We start from the raw sequence: 21,614 nt of genomic DNA on the forward strand, positions 1-21,614 counted from the left end.
AACCTGAATTGTGAGCATACTGCCCTCCCAGGCTCTGTCTCTCCCAGATCCTGGCCCTAAACTCCATCATCGCCTGTCTTCAGATCAGCTCTGTGGAACGCTTCATCCACCACGTGAACACGTGCATGCGGCAGCGCCAGGAGCGCCAGCGGCTGGCGGGGGTGGTGAGCCGGATCGATGCCTACGAAGTCGTGGAAGGCAGCAATGATGAGGTGGATAAGGTGGGCGCTGAGTCTCTAGTGTCCTTCTGGAAGCTCCCGACTGTAAGAGGGGGGGTGTATGCTGCAGATCTCCCTTGGGGGGGCTCTCAGATTTGGCCCTGACCTCTCTGACATCTGCACCCCACCTAAAGCTCTTGAAGGAATTTTTACATCTGGACCTGACAGCACCCATGCCTGGCGCCTCCCCTGAAGAGACTCGGCAGCTGCTGCTGGAAGGGAGCCTGAGGATGAAGGAAGGGAGAGACAGCAAGGTGACCTAGGACCACCCCACACCCGATACCATCCTTCCTGGGGCTCTCCCCTGGGCCTGAGTCAGTGGTTCAGAGCTGCCTAGTTAGTTATATGGTAACCGTCCTAGTTTGCTTTTGATTGATGTGATAAAATGGTCAGAAGCAATTTGGGTAGGAAAGAGTGTCTCTGGTTTACACTTCCATGTCACAGGCCATCACTGAGGGAAGTTGGTGCGGGAACCCAGAGGCCGGAAATGAAGCCTGGACCATGGTGGGACACTGCTTTATAGGCTGCTCAGTTTGCTTTTCTTACAGAACCCAGGACCACCTGCCCAGAGATGGCACCACCCACAGTGGGCTGGGCCCTCCCACATCAGTCACTAATCAAGAAAATGCCCCACAGATATGTCTACTGGCTAATTTGATGGAAGTGTTTTTCTCAGTCCAGGGTCCCTCTTCCTAGATGACCCTAGCTTGTGTCAAGTTGACAAACTAACCAAGGTGGTGGTGGTGCACACCTTTAATCTCAGCACTCTAGAGGTAGAAACAGGTGGATCTCGGTTAGTTTAAGGCCAGCATGGACTACATAGTGAGTTCCAGGACAGCCAGGGCTACACAGAGAAACCCTGTCTCGAAAAACAACAGACAAGGACAAACGTTTCCTGCCACCTCAGGATCCTATTCATGACCCTACAACCCTGGCTTCCCCTCCACAGATGGACGTGTACTGCTTCCTGTTCACTGATCTACTCTTGGTGACCAAGGCCGTGAAGAAGGCAGAGAGAACCAAGGTCATCAGGCCACCGCTGCTGGTGGATAAGATTGTGTGCCGGGAGCTTCGGGACCCTGGTGAGGAATTCCGGCCCCCTGTTCTTGGTCAAGGGGCTGCCATGGGCAGGGGCTGTGATACTAACCTGGCCCTTCCATGACCAGGCTCCTTCGTCCTCATCTACCTGAATGAATTCCACAGTGCTGTGGGGGCCTACACATTCCAGGCCAGCAGCCAGGCCTTATGCCGAAGCTGGGTGGACACTATTTACAACGCCCAGGTGAGACCTGAGTGACGGAGGGGTGCAGGGAAATGGGGCCTGTTCTCAGGGCTCACTCTGTGTCTGTGCCCACTCAACCTGCAGAACCAGCTGCAGCAGTTGCGTGCACAGCTGTGTGCACAGGAGCATCCAGGCAGCCAACACCTGCAGAGCCTGGAAGAGGAGGAAGATGAGCGCGAAGAGGAGGGTGAGGAGAGTTCCTCAGCTGCCAGCTCCCCCACCATCCTGCGGAAGAGCAGCAACAGCCTCGGCTCTCAGCGCTGGTATGTGTACCCCAAGACTACCTGGTAAGCTGGGGCCTCGTGCTTATAATCCCAGCACTTGAGAGCTGAGGCAGGAGGATTACCTCAAGTCATGCCAGCCTGGGCAGCAAAGTAAGACCTTGTCTCAAGAAAGGAAGGAAGGAAGAAAGGAAGGAAGGAAGGAAGGAAGGAAGGAAGGAAGGAAAGAAAGAAGAAAAGACAGACAGACAGACAGACAGGTAGACACAATCTACCCACCAAGCTAAGGTACATGGCTATAATACCAGAGGTGAGGCTGGAGGATTGCCAAACATTTGAAGCCAGCCTGGTCTTTGTAACAAGCTCTAGGCTGCACAGCAGAGCAGGTCACACACACACAATAAAAACATTCAGTAGGGTCCATCAGGACAGGTTGCCCCAGCCAGCCCAGGACGCTGATAGGGACTCTCCTCTGAATCGTGTCATGTTGTGACCCCAGTGGGAGTGTCAGGGGACAGCGCTGTCTCCTGCCAGAGGCCAGGCATGGAGGACAGTTTGCCACATGACCCTTTACCTGTAGCTGTCTGCAGCCTGTGCACAGCTGTGTCAGGTCAGGAGAGGTGCTGATGTCAGGGACCACATTTGAGCTTCGAGCCCTGAGTTCCCTAGGCTGCTTTAGGGTTTTTGGGTATGTTCTGGCCGACTGACAATCCCTCTGGCCCCTACAGTGCCTCAGATGGCTCCACCGAGACCCTGGCCATGGTTGTGGTAGAGCCTGGGGAGACACTGTCTTCTCCCGAGTTTGACCGAGGCCCCTTCAGCTCCCAGTCGGACGAGACCTCTCTCAGCACCACCGCCTCATCGGTGACTCCCACGAGCGAGCTGCTGCCCCTGGGCCCGGTGGACGGCCGCTCCTGCTCCATGGACTCTGCCTATGGCACCCTGTCCCCCACTTCTCTGCAAGACTTTGTGGCCCCGGCCCCTGTGGTGGGGCTTGTGCCCCAGCCCCTGGAGTCAGCGCACACCCCCTCGCCCCCGTCCTCACCCCGCCTCCGCCGCCGCATCCCTGTCCAGCTGCTCCCTCGCCTGCCCCGCCTGCTCAAGTCCAAATCCGAGGCCAGCCTCCTACAGCTGCTGTCTGCAGCTGCCCCCCGGGGAGTGCCCCCAGCTCCTAGCCGCAGCCTGTCAGAACTGTGCCTGATCACTGTGGCCCCTGGGGTGAGGACTCGGAGCTCCCTTCAGGAAGGTGGGCCTGGCTGGAATTGCCCAGGGGCCTGTGGCCCTAGCCAAGGCTCTGAATTGTCAGAACCTGAGAACAGAGCCAGCCACTCCACGAGGGGACCTACAGGTTCTGCCAGAAGGAAAGACATCTCTTCTGGGGCTGCTCCCAGGGTGCAGCCTGAGCCGCCACCAGGGATCTCCGCTCAGCATAGGAAGCTGACCCTGGCCCAGCTCTATCGGATCAGGACCACCCTGCTGCTGAATTCCACGCTCACTGCCTCGTGAGTGGCCCGGCTGGGGGGGGGCAGATGACTCAGTGTGATGGTGTGGGTAGTACTGAGTCTTGGGAGTGGGTAGTGACAGTACCCATGCAAGCATCAGCATTGGGGATGGAGTGTGAAGAGGTGCTTTAGACCTGTCCCAGTGCCAGGCGGGAGTATCTGTAGAGGCATCAGTGAACGGGGCCAGGACCATGGTGGAGAGGAGGGTTAGCTAAAGCCACTTTGTGACTGGACAACCGAGGATGGACTTTCTCCCCGCCCCTTGCAGAGAGGTCTGAGCGGAAGGAGACCCCAAGGGTGACGCTGACTAAGGGACAGCAGAGAACATGCCGCCTGGGGGATGTGGCACCGGTGTCACTGCTGCCGCCTCGTGTGCGTGTGCCAGAGTGCCAGGCAGAATGGCTACCCATCACTCCGTGGTCAGTTTGCACTTTGCCGGACTGGATGGAATGGAGAAGGGCTCCATAGAGTTCCGGGCCCTGGCTGCCATGCTCCGCCCTCCCCAGGCAGCCCCTTTTCCTCTGCTCTTGACGTGGCTGGCCCTGATCCTCCGGGCTAGGTTCCCCAACTGCCCTCCCCGCCACCCTCATTTGGACTCGTGCTGGCCTCTGAGGCTCGGGCTGGGCTCTGTCACGCTGCGTATTTATTGAGTCTGGATCTTTTATAAAGACTTGTATATACTGTTCTGGAAAGAGTCCTGTGCTTCTGGGACCCCATCTGTTCCCTGCTCGCGTGCATTGAGCTGGCTGGGTGTGTGTGTGTGTCTCCAGCTGTAGTGGGGCCCCTGTGGGAGAAGAAAGATACTGTGGGCCAACACCCCAAGACCAAACTTGCCTCCTGCCACAGCCCGGAGGCCACAGTGAATTGGGACCTCCAGGAAATGCTTCTTGATCCTGCCCTCTCTGAATCTTCGGATTCCTTAGAACTCAGGGCTCTGTCCATCCCAGAACCCCTGACACAACTGTTCGGGGAGATATAGGTCTCCTACCTGTTTCCCCACCCCATCCCACGTACTCGAGGCCCAGAGAAAGGACACTTGCCCTGGACCCACCTCTAAGCATTGGCTCTCAGGGCTGAAGCTAGGCCCAGGGTGGCTTCAGGATGCAGCTTGTCCCGTTTGGGCTTAGTCAAAGCCTGTGTCGGCTCCCAGTGTGCACCACACCGGGGAAGGTCTGTGGCTGGTAGAGTCACGCCCCCTCAGCTGCCAAAGAGAGGCAGACCCCTCCCTGGCCATCCCCCCCGAGGCGGGCTTTTCTGGATGGCGCGGGCGGGCGGGCAGGCTCTGGGCTAGGAGCTCAGCGGCTGGGCTGGTGGGGAAGCCCCGGGCTGCGCGACCAGAGTAGCACTCAGAGGGCCCAGGTGGTGCAGACCGCCATGGAGCCACTGCCCCTGGGACGCATGGCTGAGGTGAGTGGGGTCGAGGGAGGCCAGGAAATAACCTGGAATCTGACCTGCATCCCGGGAGCCAAGCCTCTCCTGGAGGGTCACGGGGAGCGGCGTCTCAACTCCGACCTCCTTGAGGGCTGAGTTGCCTCCACCCGCGACCTAGTTAGAGGTTCAGGCGCGCCCTTCCGCTAAGAGGAAGCACACACTCCGAGGAAAGGGGTCTGGGGGCCTCCACCTCGCGGAAGGCCTGGTTGGGGACAGGGTGGTTCAGTCTCGATGGGTGTTGGGGAAATGGGCCAAGGGCTGTCAAGGGGCCATTCTCTGCTGTTGATAAGCTGGGTCTGTAGAGGGAGAAGGAAATTGGTCCCCCTTCCATGGCCCACCCCATTCTGCCCAGGAGCCTGAGAAGTGAGCTACTCAGAAAGCAATTCTGCTGGGCTCTGGAATGGAGGAAGAGCCTGGGAGGGAGAGGTGGCCTCCTGGGGCAGCCACACGGGGGTCAGCAGCACGTGTTCCTCAGGCTCTCTTTCTGCTACTGCTGCTGCTGCCGCCGCCGCTGCCCGCTGGCCAGGGCCAGGGCAGCACTCCTGGCAGGTGTGACTGTGCCAGTGACCCACAGAAGAGGTTTTGTTGCAGGGGCTGCCCAAAAGGTAGGTGCTGGAAGGGTGAGGAGGGGGAAGCAGGGGAGGAGAGCAGTGTCAGGGTGGGGGGGCTGAGACAGGCTGGGGTCCGGGGAGCTGGGGGGGGGACCACAGCTGGGAGGGAAGGAGAGAGCCAGAGACAGGAAGGGACAGGCGGGGAGCAGGTTTGACCCTGACACCTGCCTGGGTTCCGCAGGACACTACATGAAGGCCTCCTGCACAGAGCCCTGTGGCGACTCCACCTGCCTTCCCTGCCCTCAGGGCACTTTCTTAACCTGGGGAAACCACTTTAGGACTGACTGCACCCGCTGCCAAGCCTGTGATGAAGAGGGTAAGAGGCTGCCTAGGGCTCAGGGGACTCTGGTGGACAGGCCATGGTCAGGGCCATTCAGAGCTGGCTGGGGCCCAGTCTTTGGGCGTGGACTCCTGTGTTCAGTCCACTGCGGAGGATCCACCAGGTATTCTGCTCCAGTCTATCCTTCTGCTCTCCCCTGTGGCCTTCCTGTTTCCACATGCCTTGGCCTCTGGTCAACTCTGAGCTGCTCACGTCTGCCTGTGGGACAACCTTCTCTGGGAGGTTGTCCCTGCTTCTTTGTGGAGCCCAGTAGCCTTGACACATCCGTGTTCCCACATTCTTGCACCCCCCTTCCCCCCCCAGCTTTCCAAGTGACCCTGAAGAACTGTTCAGCAGTGTCGGACACCCAATGTGGCTGCCAGTCAGGCCGGCTTCTTGTCTGCTCCACCGAGCCATGTAGGGAAAGTTCACCCTTTTCTTGCCACCCATGCTCAGATTGTACGACTCCACCAACCCCTGGTGAGTACCCCATCCTAGGCTGTCTACCCTAAGCCACTTTCTTTCGGCTCCCTCCTCTCCTGCCCTGACACAAACCGTCTCTTGTTCTGCAGGGCTCTGCCAGCCTGCCTGCTATGGCCATGGCAATGACTGCACGTTCTGCCTCACATAAGGGGCTGTCCTGGACCAGGAGGGAGGCTGGGAGGGAGGCTGGGAGCAGGGTGGGGGCTTTGGGGGCGGCTTGGCTTTGTCATGGAAGGGCATTTCAGACAACAGGAGGGTAAAGCATTATGCAGATACATAAAGGAGCATATCTTCACTTCCTGCCAGAATGTCCCTTGGCCCTTCCACCCCCCTATTTAGGATGGATTTCTCATTTATTTGGTTGCACTGACTGCCAGAGCTTTGAAACTTAGGCTGAGACTAGATTTGCTGCTAGTCCTTGGCTAGCTGCGAGATCTCAGGTTTTCCCTCTGAACATGGGGGTGCTGTGATGTTCTTCCGAGAGCTGTAATAAGGGGAAAGGCACCTTATCTGCTCATCCACCTGAGTCTGTGCTATCTCATAGACCCTGATTTAGGCACTAGGACTATCCAGGAACTAAAGATGAAAAGTCCTGTTCTTGTGGAGTCTGGCTAGAAGCTCAGTAGTGATGGTTGATATTAGTGACCCAAGTGACATTTCAGCCACACTTGGGGAATGTTTGGGGGCAGGATGAGGCTCCCAGGATGGAAGCGCCCACCTCCTGCCAGATGGGGAAGGTGTCAGGCACTCCTGGGTAGCCTTCAGTCTGTCCCCCTCCCTTTACAGGGGTTTCAGCAGACATCCTGACGCCTACAGGACAGCCTGCTGTGGCTGGCAGTGGAGTAGGTGATAATGCTGGGAATTCTGGTGGGAAGGCTGGCTGGGGCGGCCAGTGTGGGGCAGGGGGTGGCTGCTAGCCGGCACTCACCAGTTACTGTTCTTTCAGTATTTTGGGTCCAGGTGCTTCTGGGGGCCACATTCCTGCTCGGGGCCACCCTGATCTGTGCGTATTGCCGATGCCAGCCTTGCAGGCCTGTGGTTCCTGGTAAGTCCATACATGCATTGCACACATGCATTACCAGAGGCCTGGGGTAAAGATAGGTACTCCAGAGCCTCTGGAACTCTGATGCAGAAGGGGAAACTGAGGGAAGGAGTATGAGGTGCAAAAGGACTCGAGGCCCTGAACTAACGCCCAAGCCTATGGGCCTTGCCTGCTGCTGACTGGGCCTCTCTGTCTCTGTCAGCAGACGCAGCTGGGATGGAGACCCTGACCCCACCACAGGTAACTACCTCAGTGCTGGGAAGCTTCTGGAACTAGGAGAGTGACAGCCCCAGTGCTCAGCATGGTTGTAACAGATCAACGTGCTAAGAGCTGAGTTATCAGTGAACAAGACCAGCCACAGCACCTGCTCTCAAGTGACTGTCTACTGATGTCACACAAGTCCCCCAGGCCAGACACTGAAGGGTTGAACACCTCCAAAGGACGGGGCGGGGCGGGGAGGGGGGGGAGGACAGACTTCAGGCATACACAGTAGACCTGCTGCTGGGCCACGGGAGTGTCAGTGTGTGTACGCACAGAATCTAGGAAGGCGATTCTGCTTCCTGAGCCAGGAAATGCCCACTTTGGCCAGAAACTTGCAAAGTCCTTTCTAGATACACATGGCTGACCTGGTCCCTCCCCCCTTCCAGACTACCCATCTTTCAGCCTCAGACAGCGCCCACAGCCTCCTGGCACCCCAAGACAGTACTGGGAAAGTCTGTACCACTGTCCAGTTGGTAGGCAACAGCTGGATCCCTGGTTTATCCCAGACTCAGGAGATGGCCTACAGCCAGGCTCCCCAGCCCTGGAATCAGCTGCCAAACAGAACTCTTGGTAAGTGATCCAAGTGGCTGAGGCCTGACCCCATCTTCCCAAGTCCAAGGTGGGACATTGTTATTACACAGCCGACTTCCTGTCCTCTCCGGGTGATTTCTGTCCTGCCCAAAGAAGTCCATTAAGCCCCGTGGTGGAAAGCATCCTCACATCCCTGATCCCACCTCAGGCCTTCCTCTGGCACCTCCGCTCTCGCCAGCGCCCCCTGCAGGCTCGCCGGCTGCTATGCTCCAGCCTGGGCCGCAGCTCTATGATGTGATGGATGCGGTCCCAGCCAGACGGTGGAAGGAGTTCGTGCGCACGCTGGGGCTACGGGAGGCGGAAATTGAGGCCGTGGAGGTGGAGATCTGCCGCTTCCGAGACCAGCAGTACGAGATGCTCAAGCGCTGGCGCCAGCAGCAGCCTGCAGGCCTGGCTGCCATTTATGCGGCCCTGGAGCGCATGGGGTTGGAAGGCTGTGCCGAGGACCTGCGCAGCCGCCTGCAGCACGGCGGCCCGTGATGAAGCCCACCAGCCTCTTTGTCACTCTAGGGACCCTTGCAGGAGCCTTAAGTATCGTTACTTATGCGTGTAGACATTTTATGTCACTTACTGACCCCCTAGCACCGTCCTGGTCCTGCGTAGCAGCGCCAGGTGGCTTCGCCCCTGCTTCCCTGCCCCACGGAGCTCCAGCTAAGGGAAGCGTCATGGAGAAATACTGGAAGGGGCCAAGTGACTGGTTGCACAGCTGTTTATCAGCCTGAGTTTGGACTTGGTATTAAATATTTTAAGTAGCTTCTTGGTGTTTCAGTGGGGGCTAGGGGTGTCAAGTGGCGCTCTGGTTCCCTTTGTTTCCCCGGGAGCTGAGTGGGCTAGGGGTCCTGAGGCCTTAGGAACTGCGGCGCACAGTGGAAACCAGTGGCCTTAGCTCCCACGCCAACCCCTCACGCATCCGCTTTGACCCAGTGGCCCCAGAAGGAGAAAGTCAGTAAGACGGCGGCGAGTGAGAGTGAATGAGAGCCACAGTTGGCGGATAGAGGTTTAATGGGGGAAGGAAGCGGGTGGGGGATGGGGTCAGGAATAGCTGCAGGTACAGGAGCAGGGTTCCTGGCCCTCCACTTACACCACTGGGACCATGTAAGAGTCGGGGGAGCACGGGTCCTGGCTGGGGACTGGGAGGGCTTAATTGGGCTGGGGTGGGAGTTAAGGTGGGGCCCCTCGGGAGCGGCAGCTCCGCCCCAACAGGCAAGTTTCATCGTTTCTGGTAAACAAATGACTGAGAGGAAACCCTCGCCCGGGGATGAGAAATGCAGCCTAGCCCTGGCTAGCGCAGATCTGGGTCGTGGAGGGAGGAAAACCCCTTCCCCGAGCTCGGGGTCTGTCTCCACCCAGCATACGCTGGCAATGTGGGTTCCGGGCTGCGGGGGAGAGGGCTGCAGCCCGGCGTGCGCCCTGCAGGAAAAGTCACCACCCACGGGGCTGGGGAGAGCTCAGCACAAGGTAGACGAACATGCAAATAGATGTAAGTGAGCATGCAAATAAGCATATTTTTTCTCTTTTCTTTTTCTTTTTTCTTTTTTTTTTTTTTTCTTTTTGTGTCAGCGGCTTGGGCACGTTTTCCAGGCGACAGCGGCAGCACGCAAGCACTCCAGCAGCAGGGCCGGGGATGTGGGGCCAGAGAGGGGGACAGGGAGGGTTCCGGCACCGAAGGGAAGGGCGGCAAGGCTCCCAGCCCCTCCGCACCAACCTGGCAGGATGGGGCGGGGGCTGGGGGGGCCGCTCCCCATCTCTCAGAACTTGTGAGGCTGCTCGCCAGAGGCCGAGACTCCTATTACTTAGGGATCTCCCCCTTCTTCAAGATGACCTGTCGCTGCCAGGGTGCGAGCTTGGCCTCGTCGTAGCCCAGTGTCCGCAGCTTCTCGGACTGTTCTCTCGCCCTCTGCATTTCTTCCTGCTTTTGTCTCTCCTCCTCTTTTCTGTTTATGGGTGGCAAAACTCAGTGATGCCTGGGGACGACCCTGGGGCAGGCCAGACACCAGGACGGCAGCGGGAGAGGAAGCTAAGGGAACTTCTCTGCTTAGGTCCCGGGGTTTTCAGGGAGGAGTTACAGGGACACTCAGAAGAGAGGGTAAGCGGAGGCGAAAGCTGGATTATTTTTGTGGAGGAGTATTACTGGAAAGAGGTGCTGGGTCATGAGGTGGCCCTGTGTGGGGATTGAATGTTACCGAGTTCAGGGGATCAATGACAGGAGGCCTGTCATTGGAGACAGGACTTGAGTTGTTAGGGAGCTGTCCATCTAAATTACCAGGGAATAGGGTGGAGATGTTGGGGATCTCATTACTGGGGAACAGGCCAGCAAGCTAGCTAGGGACAGGTTCTCAGAGCACAAGGCTAGGGCTGGGGGTCCAGCTCCCCAGTAAGAGTGCTTGCCTAGAGCACTGAGCTTTGATCCCCAACTCTGAAAAAGCATAAGGGTAGATTGCTCTGTTGACCACTTACCCTGCCTGCTGTGAGCAACTGAAAAGTTCAAGTTGCCATGCACATGGTCCTTTGAAAACTAATTTTTTAAGGGAAAGAAAAACATTCTTTCCCTTAAAAGAATTGAAAGAAAAAATTGATATTTGGGGGGGGGGTCTTGATGTATTGCAAGCTAGCCTCAAACTTGCTATGTTGACAAGGCCACTTTGAACTTCTGATCCTCCTGCATGCTGGAATTCAGGCCTGTGCCATCTCTCCAGGGGTTGGTTGTTGTTTTGTTTTGTTTTCAGTTTCATTTAATTGAATATATATGAGTATTTTGATTTAATTGAATATATATGAGTATCTGCCTGCATTTATGTCTGTGCACCACATGTGTGCCTGGTGCCCTAGGAGGCTAACAGAGGCCATTGGATCCTCTAGAACTGGAGTTATAGATGGTTTTGAGCTGTGTTGTGGTTGCTGGGAGTTGAACCTGGGTCCTCTGGAAGAGCAACAAGTGTTTTAACTACTGAGCCATCTCTCCAGTCCCATGACTCCAGATTTATGTGTAATACTGGAGGTTGAACCTACCAGCTGAGCTATGTATGCCTAGCTCTCATTAATAACTCTCACGTTGAAATGCTGAAATAATGCTTTTCATGCATTAAGTTTTAAGATTAGGTTTACCTATCTCTTTAAAAATGTCTCAATGTGGCCACCACAGAATTTAAAGCACACATGTGGTGCACATTATGCCTCTATCTAGCAGCACCAGGATGGATTCCTGGTACAGAAACGAAGTTGAGGGGAACATGAATGATCAAGTTATTGAGCCTGGAGTTAAAATAACTGTTCTTGGGGCTGGAGAGATGGCTTATCAATTAAGATCGTGTACTACTCTTCCAGAGGACCCAAACTGGATTCCCAGCACCCACATTGGGTGGCCCATAACCACCTGTAACTCCAGCTCCAGAGGATCCGACACCGCTGGTCTCCATAAGCACATGCCTTACTCACACACAGGCATGCAGACATACACATAATTAAAACAGAAAAACCAGGATAGAAAGGGTAGGCTTTTGTTTGTCTTTTGTTTTAAGATAAGGTCACCTGTAGATCAGGTTGACCATGAACTGGCTCTGAAGCCAAGGATAATCCTGCCTATACCTCCCAAGTGGGATGATAGGTATGTTGCTAACACAGTTGGCGAAAAGCTAGGTTAATAATAGGAGATGGGGGTCTAGGTAACAATGTGATCAGAGCATGAGAGCTAGACTTGGCAGGTGCTAAGTAATTAAGGGTCTGGTGTCATTATTGGAAGCTGAAAGGTTACAATACGAGGACTGAAGTAATGGGCTGGATGAAGGAGCGAACGAGCCTCTGTGACTGGGTGTAAGAAGTGGTAGGTCGGGGCCAGTACTGTACTCACCGCTTCTGCTTCCTGGAATGAGAAAGAGACAGTATTAGATGACATCACAGCCCCAGAGATAGTCAAGATGCATGCCAAGGAGCTCCTCTAGACACTCACTTCTCCTCTTCCCGCTTCTTCCGAAGAATGTCTCGTCTCCAGGCAGGCAGGCTGGCCAGCCAGGCCTCCTCCTCTTCCTCCTACAACACAACCACACAGCTTCAGGACCAGCTTGACTTGTGATTTACAGGCCAGGGGCATGCACTTCCAACCCAGGGGGCATGGAGAATTCAGGGACGGCAGAATATAGATGTGTTTATAAGAAAAGACCTTTTTGGTGGCCTCCTACGATGCAATCAGATAATGGTGCTTGGTGATGGCCTGCTCAAAAGGGGCATCTGCTCCCCAGTGACCCGACCAGTTTCCTAAAGGCAGAGCCAGATAGATCAGAGGAGGTGAAAGGGCAGAAGCAGGAAAGTAGCTGGGTCCTGATTTCCCACGAAGCAGGTGGCTAGATGGCCCCAAGCCTGCTTTCCAGAATCTCTAGGCAGATACAGACTTGTACCACACACTGGGTCAGCTCAGAAAGATCCAGGCTGCTTTCAATTTCCTATGGAGGGCCAGCTGGCCCATGCTTGCTCTTTTCTTAGTGGGACAGGGAACGTTCCACTATGTGGGGCTACAATGACGTGGGGAGAGGTGTACCAACATAGCCCATAACAGAGTGCTTTATTCCTTGGATGTTACAGAAGAGAAAGGGTCTGTGCACATCACACACCACACAGAACACTGCACGGGTGGCCAGGCAGGTAGCTGTAAACTCCAGTGGAAAACCAGAGATGGACAGACAGAACTACACTGCCCTCGGGGGACCCAGAGTTCCTTAACTTCTGCTGCCTGGCTTCATAGAGAGCAACACCTGACGCCCTGCGACTAACCAATCTCACAAACGCCTCACTTTCTCCCTCCTAGGGGACCTCAAAAGCCCCAGAGAAGCAGGCTTTTTGAGAATCTGGTTCTTTCTGTCTGATTCTGGCCTCCAGATGTCAGACAGGCATCCAGGCACAAAACTAAACTCTAAATTTGCTGTCAGATGTCAAAGAGTTCTGCCTCCTTCTCCTTCCAAAAGGAGAAGCTCCGGTCAATATAGCGGCAAATGTCCTCGTTGCTGAATTCACCCATCTCGGACACCAGCTCCAAGGGCTCTTCAGCTGGGGGCTCTGAACTAGGCAGGTCTGAGGTTGGGGGAGGCGCAGCGGGAGGAGGCTGCGGCGCAGGGGCTGGGGCCTCTGAGTGCCCCTGTGGCGGGTCCTCTGTTTGAGCAGGGGCAGATTCTTCAGAGGGCTCCTCCTCTCTCTCCTTGTCTTCCTCTTCCTCTCTCTCCTCCTCTCTCTCCTCCTTGTCTTCCTCTTCCTCTCTCTCCTTGTCTTCCTCTTCCTCTCTCTCCTTGTCTTCCTCTTCCTCTCTCTCCTCTTCTCTCTTCTCTTTGTCTTCCTCCTCCTCCCTCTCCTCTTTCTCCTCCTCCTTTCTCTTCTCCTCTTCCCCTTCCTCTTTTTCCTCCCCCTCCTCCTCTTCCTCCTGGTCTTGTTCCTTCTCTTCTCCTTCTTCCTTCTCTTGGGCCTCTTCTGGAGTCGGCTCAGACTCGGGACTGTCTCCGAAGAACTGGCGCCTGAGATCCTCAAAGCCATCGTCCCAGCCGCGCGTTCCGGCCTCCACCTCCTCCAGCACTACTCGGTGGAACTGGCGGATAAGCTCCCACGGGTGGCTGCCCAGCCGGTCGAACATCTCGTAGCACAGCAGGTGCCGGAATTTCCTTTCCTCCCGGCTCAGGCCCATCTCCAGTAGCTGAAAGTAGCCTAACATGAAGAGATCCAGGGTGAGACTGTCGTAGCTCCGCGGAGTGCCGCCGTCGAGTGGTGGCAGGAAGTGCTCGGGCCAGTACAGACCACGTGTCAGCTTCGAGCCGGGTGCCTGGCACGCTGGCACCTGCCTTAGCAGACTCCTCCAGTGGCCCAGCAGTTTGCCCACCACCTGTCGCTGCTTGAGCAGCTGCAGCAGCCGCTCTTCAGGGCCACGGTCCGAGTCCTCACCAGCTGGTTGCTGCTGGGCAGTGGCATCTGCTTCTGGGAGGGGACCGGCGCCGGAGGCCACTACCCGGGGCAGCAGTCTGCGCAGGCGTGCCTGGGCATGACGCCCAGGTCCTTGGAAGGTCCACTTGCGCCAGTGCTCCAGGAAGAGGTAGACGATGCGCTCCTTGCGCATGTCGATGTAGTCCTGGACACCAGGCAGCTTGGTGGAGAGTGGAGGCCTGCTAGCTAGCTGTTCAGGCTCCAGAAAAGCTTCCTCCCGGTGCCATGGCTCCGGTGGGTCCAGGGTGTTAAGGGGTTCATCTGTAGTCCACAGGCCATTAGCGACAAGGGCTCTCGGCTCACTGGAACCGATCGCCACATAGTCCTCCTCGAGGATGGGCTCCCGGTCCTGGGTGCTAGTGGGCTGAGGGAGCTTGCGGCGCAGGCTCTGAGTGGGCGCTGCGCCTTGAGTGCGCAGTTCGTAAGCGGCACGGAGGTGCTGCACCGAGACGCCACATTCGAGGATCTCCCGTGCCACGGCCTCCCGGCACCAACTGAGCGAATGAGAGCGGCCCAGACAGAGTGGTCCAGGCCTCGAGGGTGCGTCTGGCAGCGGCGCCAGCGGTTGGCCAGTGTCTGCGGCCAGCAGCTCTGCCAGTTGTGAGGGCCGGCCGCCCAGCGTGGCCAGCAGCGTGGCCATACTCTTGAGCAGCGTGGAGATCTTGCTGCACCAGGCAGGCAGGTTGGCTGCGCGGCCGTGCATGCGCCGTGGATCTACTGTGAAGCGTGGCGCCGACAGAGCGGCCGAGATCGGCAGCAGCTGCTCCAGCTCCAGCTCCAGCTGCTCCAGGCGTGCCTCCAGTTTCTTTGCCTTGTGCAGCACTTGCAGGTTCTCGATTTGCTGTTCGATACGGAGGATGTCGGCCTCCGTCATGAGCTCGCCAAAGGGGCCCAGGATGGCGTTGTGCTCGCGGGAGTACCTCCAGCCTTCCGGGGGGTAGCAGCAGGAGCTAGCAGCGGTCAGCTAAGGCGGGGAAGACAAGAGAGGGGAGGGGGGCGCGTCTCCCTCTGGCCCAGCTCCCTCAGCAGCAGAGCCGGCGGCCTTTTGCAAGTCCTGGGTGGTGTAATGGCTCCGCGGGGTCGCGTTTGCAGAGACCGGCAGTCTGGCTGGCGGGGAGATTGCATTGCAGCAAGCTTCGGCTCCCGACTCAGAGCAGCGTTCACTTTGGTTGCTGGCAGAGGGCACTGGCTGGGGCTGCGGTGCCGCCTGAGGCGGGGAAGGCAGGCTTGCAGACCGGGTCTCCACGCCTGACTTGGTCGCTCATTACACCACCCAAAGAACATGCGAAAGGCGTTGAAGCTGAGAAGCACAGAGGTCCTCCCCTCCCCGATCCACAGCCTGCTATTTCCCAGCCACCCCCTCTCAGATCACAGACCCTTTCTCAGGCTTCCTGCGGTCCAAGTCCTGCTTGTCTCAGTGGTCAATGTTTCATGTCTAGATGAAAGGCCACCTCACTTTCACACACACACACACACACACACACACACACACACACACACACACACACACCCGCCTCAGACTCTAGTCTTAAAGAAGCTAAAGTTCCAGTCTCCTACCCCATAAAACGTATGGGACCCAGCTCCACCTCTGGGGCTGAGTCCACCTAGAGCCAGTACAGCTCACCTCCCACACAAGCGTGATGGCCTCACTTCTTCCAGTTACCTGCCCTCAGGCTTCCCATGCTCTGGGGCCCAGTCTCTTCCTGGCAGATGGCTGAATCTTTGTATCCTGACTGGCACCAGCTGCCACATACACCGAATACCCAAAACACACCCACTCTGACTTCCAGACCAGCCCATTCTGCCCACTTTCTCCACATCCCACTCTTCTTAATCAGCTGTGTGCCTCCCCCGCCCATTACCTTGGGCTACTACACCCCCCCATCCCCCCCCCCCCCCCGAGCCCACAGCTGGCAACCAGTTGAGTGGCACCTCAGTCCCCTGGGCTCCTGACCACTCAGTGTATTATAAAGCTTAGTTGTTTATTACCGCAGGTTCTCACACTCACACCATTATCTGTTAGGGACACTAAGTTGCTTGTTGACACTCACCCACACCTCCACAGCCACCTTGGTAGCTTTGGTATATTCACCCATGGTGAGCCCTCAGAAGATACAATAGTGGGTGCCATACATGGATGGCACTCAGGGAACACTGGTTAGATGAATAAATGGTGACCATCAGTTAGTGATGACCAAATCATCTTATGGATATGGGGATTGAGGCTGAAACAAGTCTCAGTAGCTGCAGTTGGAGAGTACCAGGATAGAGTTCAGGTCGGTCTGGATGCAAAGCAAGCCTCTCTCGGCCACTCAGTATGGTCCACCAAGGAGCTTGTTAGAAATGCAGAATCTCAACCCTTGTCCCCAAAGCAGAATAAGCTCTTTAATAAGGTCCCAAGTGACTTGAAGGTACATTAGAGTTTGGTAAACATTGACAGCTCCCTTCAAGGCACAGCTAACCGTGGGGAGATTGAGACCGGTATGTGTAGGGTATCCTCGCTTCTCGCCAAGGGTCAAAGCAGATGGAGAGGCGGCACAGGCTAGAGGCTTAGTGCAGACCCCAGGGCTTCCCAGAAGCCCCACCCACCTTCCTCCTCTGCTCCTCCTCCTCCTGCATCTTCTGCTGCAGCTTTCGGACCATCACCTGGCGCTTCCACTCGGGGATGGGCCGGCCCTGCTCATCAAGGGTGGGGATGAGGGCCTCCACATCCAGCTGCACTCCTGGTGCCGGGGTGGCAGGTGGCGCCGGCACTATGCTGCCGTTGAGCAATGGCTGAGGCCCAGAGGCTGGTGGGGTGGGGCTCCGGGGCCGAGACGGCGCAGGTGACACCAAGGGCTGTGGTGATGGCTGCGGTGGCGGTGACGGTGACTCAGGCTGCCGGGAGAAGCAGTAGGGCTGAGCACCAGGCGGGCACTGGGAGCCGGGGCGGGGCGCCCGTCCAGCGCCTACCTGGGAGGCTGGCTGCCCACTGCCTGAGAACACGGTGGTCAGGCCCTTGCTCTGTGGTGTCGGCTTCAGACTCTTGCCTGCCTTTATCTCAGCCAGCAACTCTGAGTTGTCACCCGTTGGGGACATCATGTTGAAAGATTTGGTGCCTGCCCACAGGAGAAGAGGTACTTAGTTGGGGGTAGGGAGCATTCCCATTTCCCTCCTGCCCGCCCAAACTCCCTCTCCAAGCCAGGTGGGTAGGGCCCACCTTTGGGCCAGAGGTGGCTCTCCAGATCCTGGGACACCTCAGAGAGCTTTCAGGATACCCAAAGGTGGGCCATCAGCACCCAGTCCATAGTGACCCCACCAGGTCTTACTCACTGGGCATACGGCCCCCACCTGGAGGCCCCTGGGAGTTCATGGTGGCTCTTGGGCCAGCCCTGGGGACTTGAGCGAATCTCTGCCCACCATCGACTGCCCAGCTCCAAAGCACTACCTGGCTAGCCACCCAACCTTTGTCCCAGGCTCCTGACTCAGCCCCACTAGGGCGGAGTCTCCCTATGGCCCTCTCCCTTCATCAGCAAAGTCCAGTGACCCTTGGACTGAGCCGACTGGAGCCTCCATGGCCATAAGACGCAGGACCCTGGAGTGCCACCCAGCCGGACCCTCCCTGGCCCCACACCCACAGACAGACAGTAGACACACTGACTACAAGCAGAGCACACATTTATGGCAAAGCACTGTGTGGCCCTGGGGGACCTTGGAAGGAGGAGCTTACTGAGGACACGGGAGAGGGTGCGAAGGAAGAGGGGCCAGGCCGACAGCATGCAAATCCCTACACTGGGTTTGCATGGCCAGCGGGGCTGGCGGAGGCGAAGGAGTACTTGGGGGGAGCTGTCTCTGGTGCCCCAGATGGGGGCAGGACAAAGTGACACTAGAAGCCTTTGGGAGCCGGGGCTGGGGAGCCAGAGCACATCCCAAAGAGAAGGAGAGCATGCCGCTGGCTCATTTACTTAGGCAAAACCACAAGCCAGGCACCGGAAGCTGTGGTGCCATGGGTGTGGGGGGTAACAGGGCCTCTCACCTGCCGGCCCCTAGCAAGCCCTTTCCTCAGTCCCAGGCCCTTTCTGCCTCCCCCGCCCCACGCCTCAGCCTCAGCCCCCAGCCCCGCAGCTACTCACTCTTCCTGTGTCTCAGGACTCTCACTTCTAGGAACCAAGAGGAGAGAATTGACAGAGAAGTTAGAGGGAGGAAGGGGGGCTGGGGTGACATGGGGACAGCAAGAGGGCAGGGAGGGCAGGAGCGGGGAGGGGAGGAGCTCTCCTGCCCTTGTGACCCTAGCTCAGGCCACTCTGGGGCCCCACAAGGGTGGTCCATCCAGTCCTCTCAGGGAGGCCATCTTGGCATTGGAGCTGGCTGGGGCAGCCAGTCTGTTATTTTCCTTTTGTCCCTAGTACAGGCTGCAGAGGAAGGAGAGTTGACTATCAAGCTGGGGACGGACTGACGGCTTTCCAGGCCTCAACCAGGTGTGGGCAACGCTACCACAGGCTCCAGAGGAGCTGCTCTCCTGTTCTAGTCAGAGACATGAAGCTTGGGCTGAACTAGGGAGCATAGTTTCTGCACTGAGCCTCACTAGGACCGGAGAACCAGAACCTTCCAGAATCCCTGGAACAGTGTCCAGCAATCCTGGCCTCCAGCTTAACTTCTAAGCAAGGGTGCCAAGCGCAGTGGTGGAGTGTATGCCTAGCACTCTTGAGGGGGACACTGGGTTGTCCTCCACGATCACCATCACACCAACCCCGAGGAAAGGAAAAACGATGGGTTGCTGGGTCATTGTCTTGGTCCCCCTCGCCAGACACAGCTGATCAGTGAGAGTCCTGTCATAGTCCCGAGAAAGGCTCAGGGCTGTGCTTAGCTTGAAGGAGCAAGAGTTAGAGGTTGGGGAGTCCCGGGACTGAAGATACAGGGTACAGGAAGAAAAGAGCCAGTAGGCTGCTCAGAAACACCAGCCACCAGACCCGGGAGGCTCTCCCTAGCCCCAAAGTAGAAAGCCCAGAGAGGGCAGGGGCCTCGCCAAAAGCCACACTCAGCCCAGCCCTGCCGTGGGACAGAAGCAACTCAACCCCCCGCCCCCCATCATCAAAGGGCAAGGTCTGGAAAGAAGAACCGGGAAGGAGGAAGAAGGACCAGGCAAATCACAGCTGGGGAGGGGGCGGTCTTTAGGTTTCCCTCCCCTTTACAGCTGGCGCCGCCCCCACCCCTCATCCCGCCCCTACTCACTGCCAGCAGACGACGATGAACGACGCTGCCCGCTGCCTGCGCCCGCGCCCTCGATGGGCAGAGGTGGGGCAGGTGGCGGCGAACTCAGGGCCTCGGGCAGTGGCGGCGGCGGCGGTGGTGGCGGCAGCTCCCTGGACGACTTGGGGTCTGCTGAGCAGCCGTTATGCACGTGGTTCCCGGGGAGCAGCGCCGCCTGCGGGGGTGCAGAGGGGCCAGCGAGTGAGGAGCGTGCGACAGGGCCCGGGCCCGGATGGCCCGCGGATGCGGGCTGGTGAGCACGCACCTCCTCGCTGTGGGCCATGCCCGGGCGTGAGGCCAGCGGCTCCGCCGGGCAGTGGCCCAGCTGGCGGTAGTAGTCCCCCGTGCTGGGCTGTTTGCTGTACGAGCGCTGCTTGCGGTCGGAGTCCTGCCTGCGCAGTCCGATGTTGTGCCTGTGCAGCCCCGAGTCCTGCCTGCGCAGCCCCGTGTCCTGCCTGCGCAGCCCCGAGTCCTGCCTGCGCAGCCCCGTGTCCTGTCTGAGCAGCCCCGAGTCCTGCCTGAGCAGCCCCGAATCCTGCCTGCGTAGCCCCGAGTCCTGCCTTCGCAGCCCCGAGTGGCCGTCGCCGGAGCTCGGCTGCGGGAAGACAGTGGCGGATGATGCGCTTAGCCCGGATGCCCCTCGCGCCTCCCTTCCCACCCTTTGCCTGGGGGGCTCGCGGCCTGCGGCCGTCGAGTGGCGCGGCTGGCCGCGTCCCTGCGCCCCCCCCTCCCCAGTTCTCTCTGCAGGATGGGGCGAGGGGCGTGGGGACCTTGGTGAAAGGGCGAAGGCTCGGCCGGCTGACAGGGAGGGGTCTGGGTTAGGGCCAAGGGCACAGGGGCTCCCACTGAGGCCAGAAGGGGCGGACCCGAGGGCGGGGTGGCCCAGGCTGGACGCCAGGGGGAGCCTGAGCTAGGGCAGCTCCCACTTAGCCCGCCCCGAGGGCTCGGCTGCTCCTACTAGCCGCTCCACCAACCGCACGTGAGCGCTCAAGGCTCCTCGAACCCTCTCCGGCGGGGGTCTCGGCCTGGAGGGGGCCCTGTCTAGAGCTGGTATCCTGGAACGCTTCTGCTTACTCAGGGGACCCACAGTCCAGGGCTGCTCCTACCTGCGACTGTTCCGGTGGCCCCCGCTGTGCACCTGGCAGCGGGGGCGGCACGGACCCGACACCTGCGATACCTGATCCTTCCTCTCAGGTTACAGCCCGGCCCGCACTCAGCCCGCCTATGAGCTCAGTCGGCCTGACATCACCCAGGGTCCGCCAATCCCAGGCTTAACCCCCCAGCAGGCGGGGATGTCACGGAGCCCCAGGGCTCTACACCCCGCCAGGGGCGGCTCCGCCCTCTGCCCCTCTCTCCCCACTAGCGGTCCCCAGCACCCTACCGTCATCCTCCTCGCTCCCAGTCCTTAGCCAGGACCGCAAGAGGGCCTGACCTCGGGCAGTGACACTGCTCAGTTTTGCCCCCACCCCCCACCCCCCACCCCAGCCCAGGTCGCGCCCCGGACCTTCCCCTCCCGCATCTGGAACCCATCGCTCTCCATGTAAACGACACCACACCCGCGCCCGGGACTCAAGTTTCAAGGGTGGCCGGGTGGGCTCGGGTAACAAAACCACTTCTCACTCGGTTGCTCCCTGTTAAGGCCTGCACTGTGCGAGAGAGAAGAGGTGGCGTGGCCAAAGACCCAATGGCCAGGTCGGGGCTGTCCCCTGACCCAGTCCCAAGTCTGTAAGTCTCTGCAGTGTCCTCAGACCCTCCGCACTCCACTGGACCAGGTTCACGTGGCAGGAAACACGACACGCCGGATTTGCTTTCTGGGTCAGTCAGCCCCTTCGGCACCCACTGCCGCCACCGAGGCGCACACCCCTCAACCCAGTTTTATCCGACAGTTTAGGCACCCACGCCTGAGGGGGCAAGGGACGTAAGTGGCACACAAAGGGCCCTTTGTGGAGCCTGTTAGGCCTGTAGTTCTGCACGAACGCATCGCAGAGGGGCTCGGGCATGGCATAATGCTGGCACTCAGGCCCGGGGTGGGGAGCGGGCATGGTTTGGGGCAAGGCGCATATGCTGCGCCAGGCTGCCAAAGTGAGCTGGCCTCAACCCCCTACAATCTCTGCCCAGCCTTATTTCATCTCCAGATGGAAAGAGGGCCTTCTGGGAAGAGCTCGGTGCACCGGAAGGGAGCTGAAGGAGGGGTGGCCGTCCCTGTGAAGGTTGTCTCCCTCCCATGCCGCCTCCGCCCCATGGCCTTGCGACCTGGCTCACCTGTGCAAACTGATCACTCTGCTCCACCCTGGGGTGGCGAGCCTTGTGCTGAGGAGAGAATGGCAAGGTCTGGGCTCTGGCAAGACTTTATGGGTCTGCCACCCTACACCTGGCCACCTGTGGTCTCAGATTGTCCCCTCACCTCTCCCTCTGACCAGCCTTGCTCGGGGCCTCCCTGCCACTCTCTCTGCCCCTCCCCTGCTCCCC

At 58.4% G+C, this 21,614-nt stretch overlaps 3 protein-coding genes across 21 annotated transcripts in view; 2 read left to right on the forward strand and 1 right to left on the reverse strand.

Annotated features, from left to right (window-relative positions):
- Plekhg5 (pleckstrin homology and RhoGEF domain containing G5) overlaps positions 1 to 3,908 on the forward strand; it is a 40,894-nt gene extending 36,986 nt beyond the window's left edge. For all 5 annotated transcript variants that reach the window (XM_076565738.1, XM_076565739.1, XM_076565736.1 and 2 more), the window contains 7 exons: positions 84 to 221; positions 353 to 472; positions 1,168 to 1,300; positions 1,385 to 1,500; positions 1,585 to 1,763; positions 2,450 to 3,223; positions 3,492 to 3,908. In XM_076565738.1, the coding sequence (XP_076421853.1) occupies positions 84 to 221; positions 353 to 472; positions 1,168 to 1,300; positions 1,385 to 1,500; positions 1,585 to 1,763; positions 2,450 to 3,223; positions 3,492 to 3,501 (1,470 nt within the window). In that variant the 3' untranslated portion in view covers positions 3,502 to 3,908. The remainder of the gene's footprint in view (positions 1 to 83; positions 222 to 352; positions 473 to 1,167; positions 1,301 to 1,384; positions 1,501 to 1,584; positions 1,764 to 2,449; positions 3,224 to 3,491) is intronic.
- Positions 3,909 to 4,056: 148 nt separating this feature from the next.
- On the forward strand, positions 4,057 to 8,715 carry Tnfrsf25 (TNF receptor superfamily member 25). 2 transcript variants are annotated; one of them, XM_006993807.4, is made up of 8 exons: positions 4,057 to 5,259; positions 5,447 to 5,581; positions 5,909 to 6,064; positions 6,854 to 6,913; positions 7,014 to 7,112; positions 7,312 to 7,349; positions 7,757 to 7,940; positions 8,110 to 8,715. In XM_006993807.4, the coding sequence occupies exons 1-8, from the start codon at positions 5,055 to 5,057 to the stop codon at positions 8,439 to 8,441; spliced, it is 1,209 nt and encodes a 402-aa protein (XP_006993869.2). In that variant the 5' UTR covers positions 4,057 to 5,054; the 3' UTR covers positions 8,442 to 8,715. The 2 variants fall into 2 exon arrangements, with proteins under 2 accessions (XP_006993869.2, XP_076421855.1); XM_076565740.1 differs by having other exon boundaries at positions 7,315 to 7,349.
- Positions 8,716 to 8,945: 230 nt separating this feature from the next.
- Positions 8,946 to 21,614, reverse strand: part of Espn (espin) — a 32,198-nt gene continuing 19,529 nt past the window's right edge. For 2 of the 14 annotated variants that reach the window (XM_076565729.1, XM_076565732.1), the window contains 8 exons: positions 21,408 to 21,455; positions 19,411 to 19,740; positions 19,128 to 19,320; positions 18,029 to 18,055; positions 16,869 to 17,014; positions 16,506 to 16,793; positions 11,904 to 11,987; positions 8,946 to 9,895 (listed from right to left, as the gene is read on the reverse strand). In XM_076565729.1, the coding sequence (XP_076421844.1) occupies positions 11,904 to 11,987; positions 16,506 to 16,793; positions 16,869 to 17,014; positions 18,029 to 18,055; positions 19,128 to 19,320; positions 19,411 to 19,740; positions 21,408 to 21,455 (1,116 nt within the window). In that variant the 3' untranslated portion in view covers positions 8,946 to 9,895. The other 12 variants (XM_076565722.1, XM_076565728.1, XM_076565730.1 and 9 more) reach the window with 12 other exon arrangements.

The sequence above is a fragment of the Peromyscus maniculatus genome, chromosome 2 (assembly GCF_049852395.1).
Source record: "Peromyscus maniculatus bairdii isolate BWxNUB_F1_BW_parent chromosome 2, HU_Pman_BW_mat_3.1, whole genome shotgun sequence".
Lineage (NCBI taxonomy): Eukaryota > Metazoa > Chordata > Mammalia > Rodentia > Cricetidae > Peromyscus > Peromyscus maniculatus.

Coding starts and splice junctions, on each gene's coding strand:
- Tnfrsf25 (XM_006993807.4), top strand. CDS start 5,055: ATGGAGGAAGAGCCTGGGAGGGAGAGGTGGCCTCCTGGGGCAGCCACA. Junction 5,582..5,908: donor CCAAGCCTGTGATGAAGAGG/GTAAGAGGCTGC, acceptor TTCCCCCCCCAG/CTTTCCAAGTGACCCTGAAG. Junction 6,914..7,013: donor TGTGGCTGGCAGTGGAGTAG/GTGATAATGCTG, acceptor CTGTTCTTTCAG/TATTTTGGGTCCAGGTGCTT.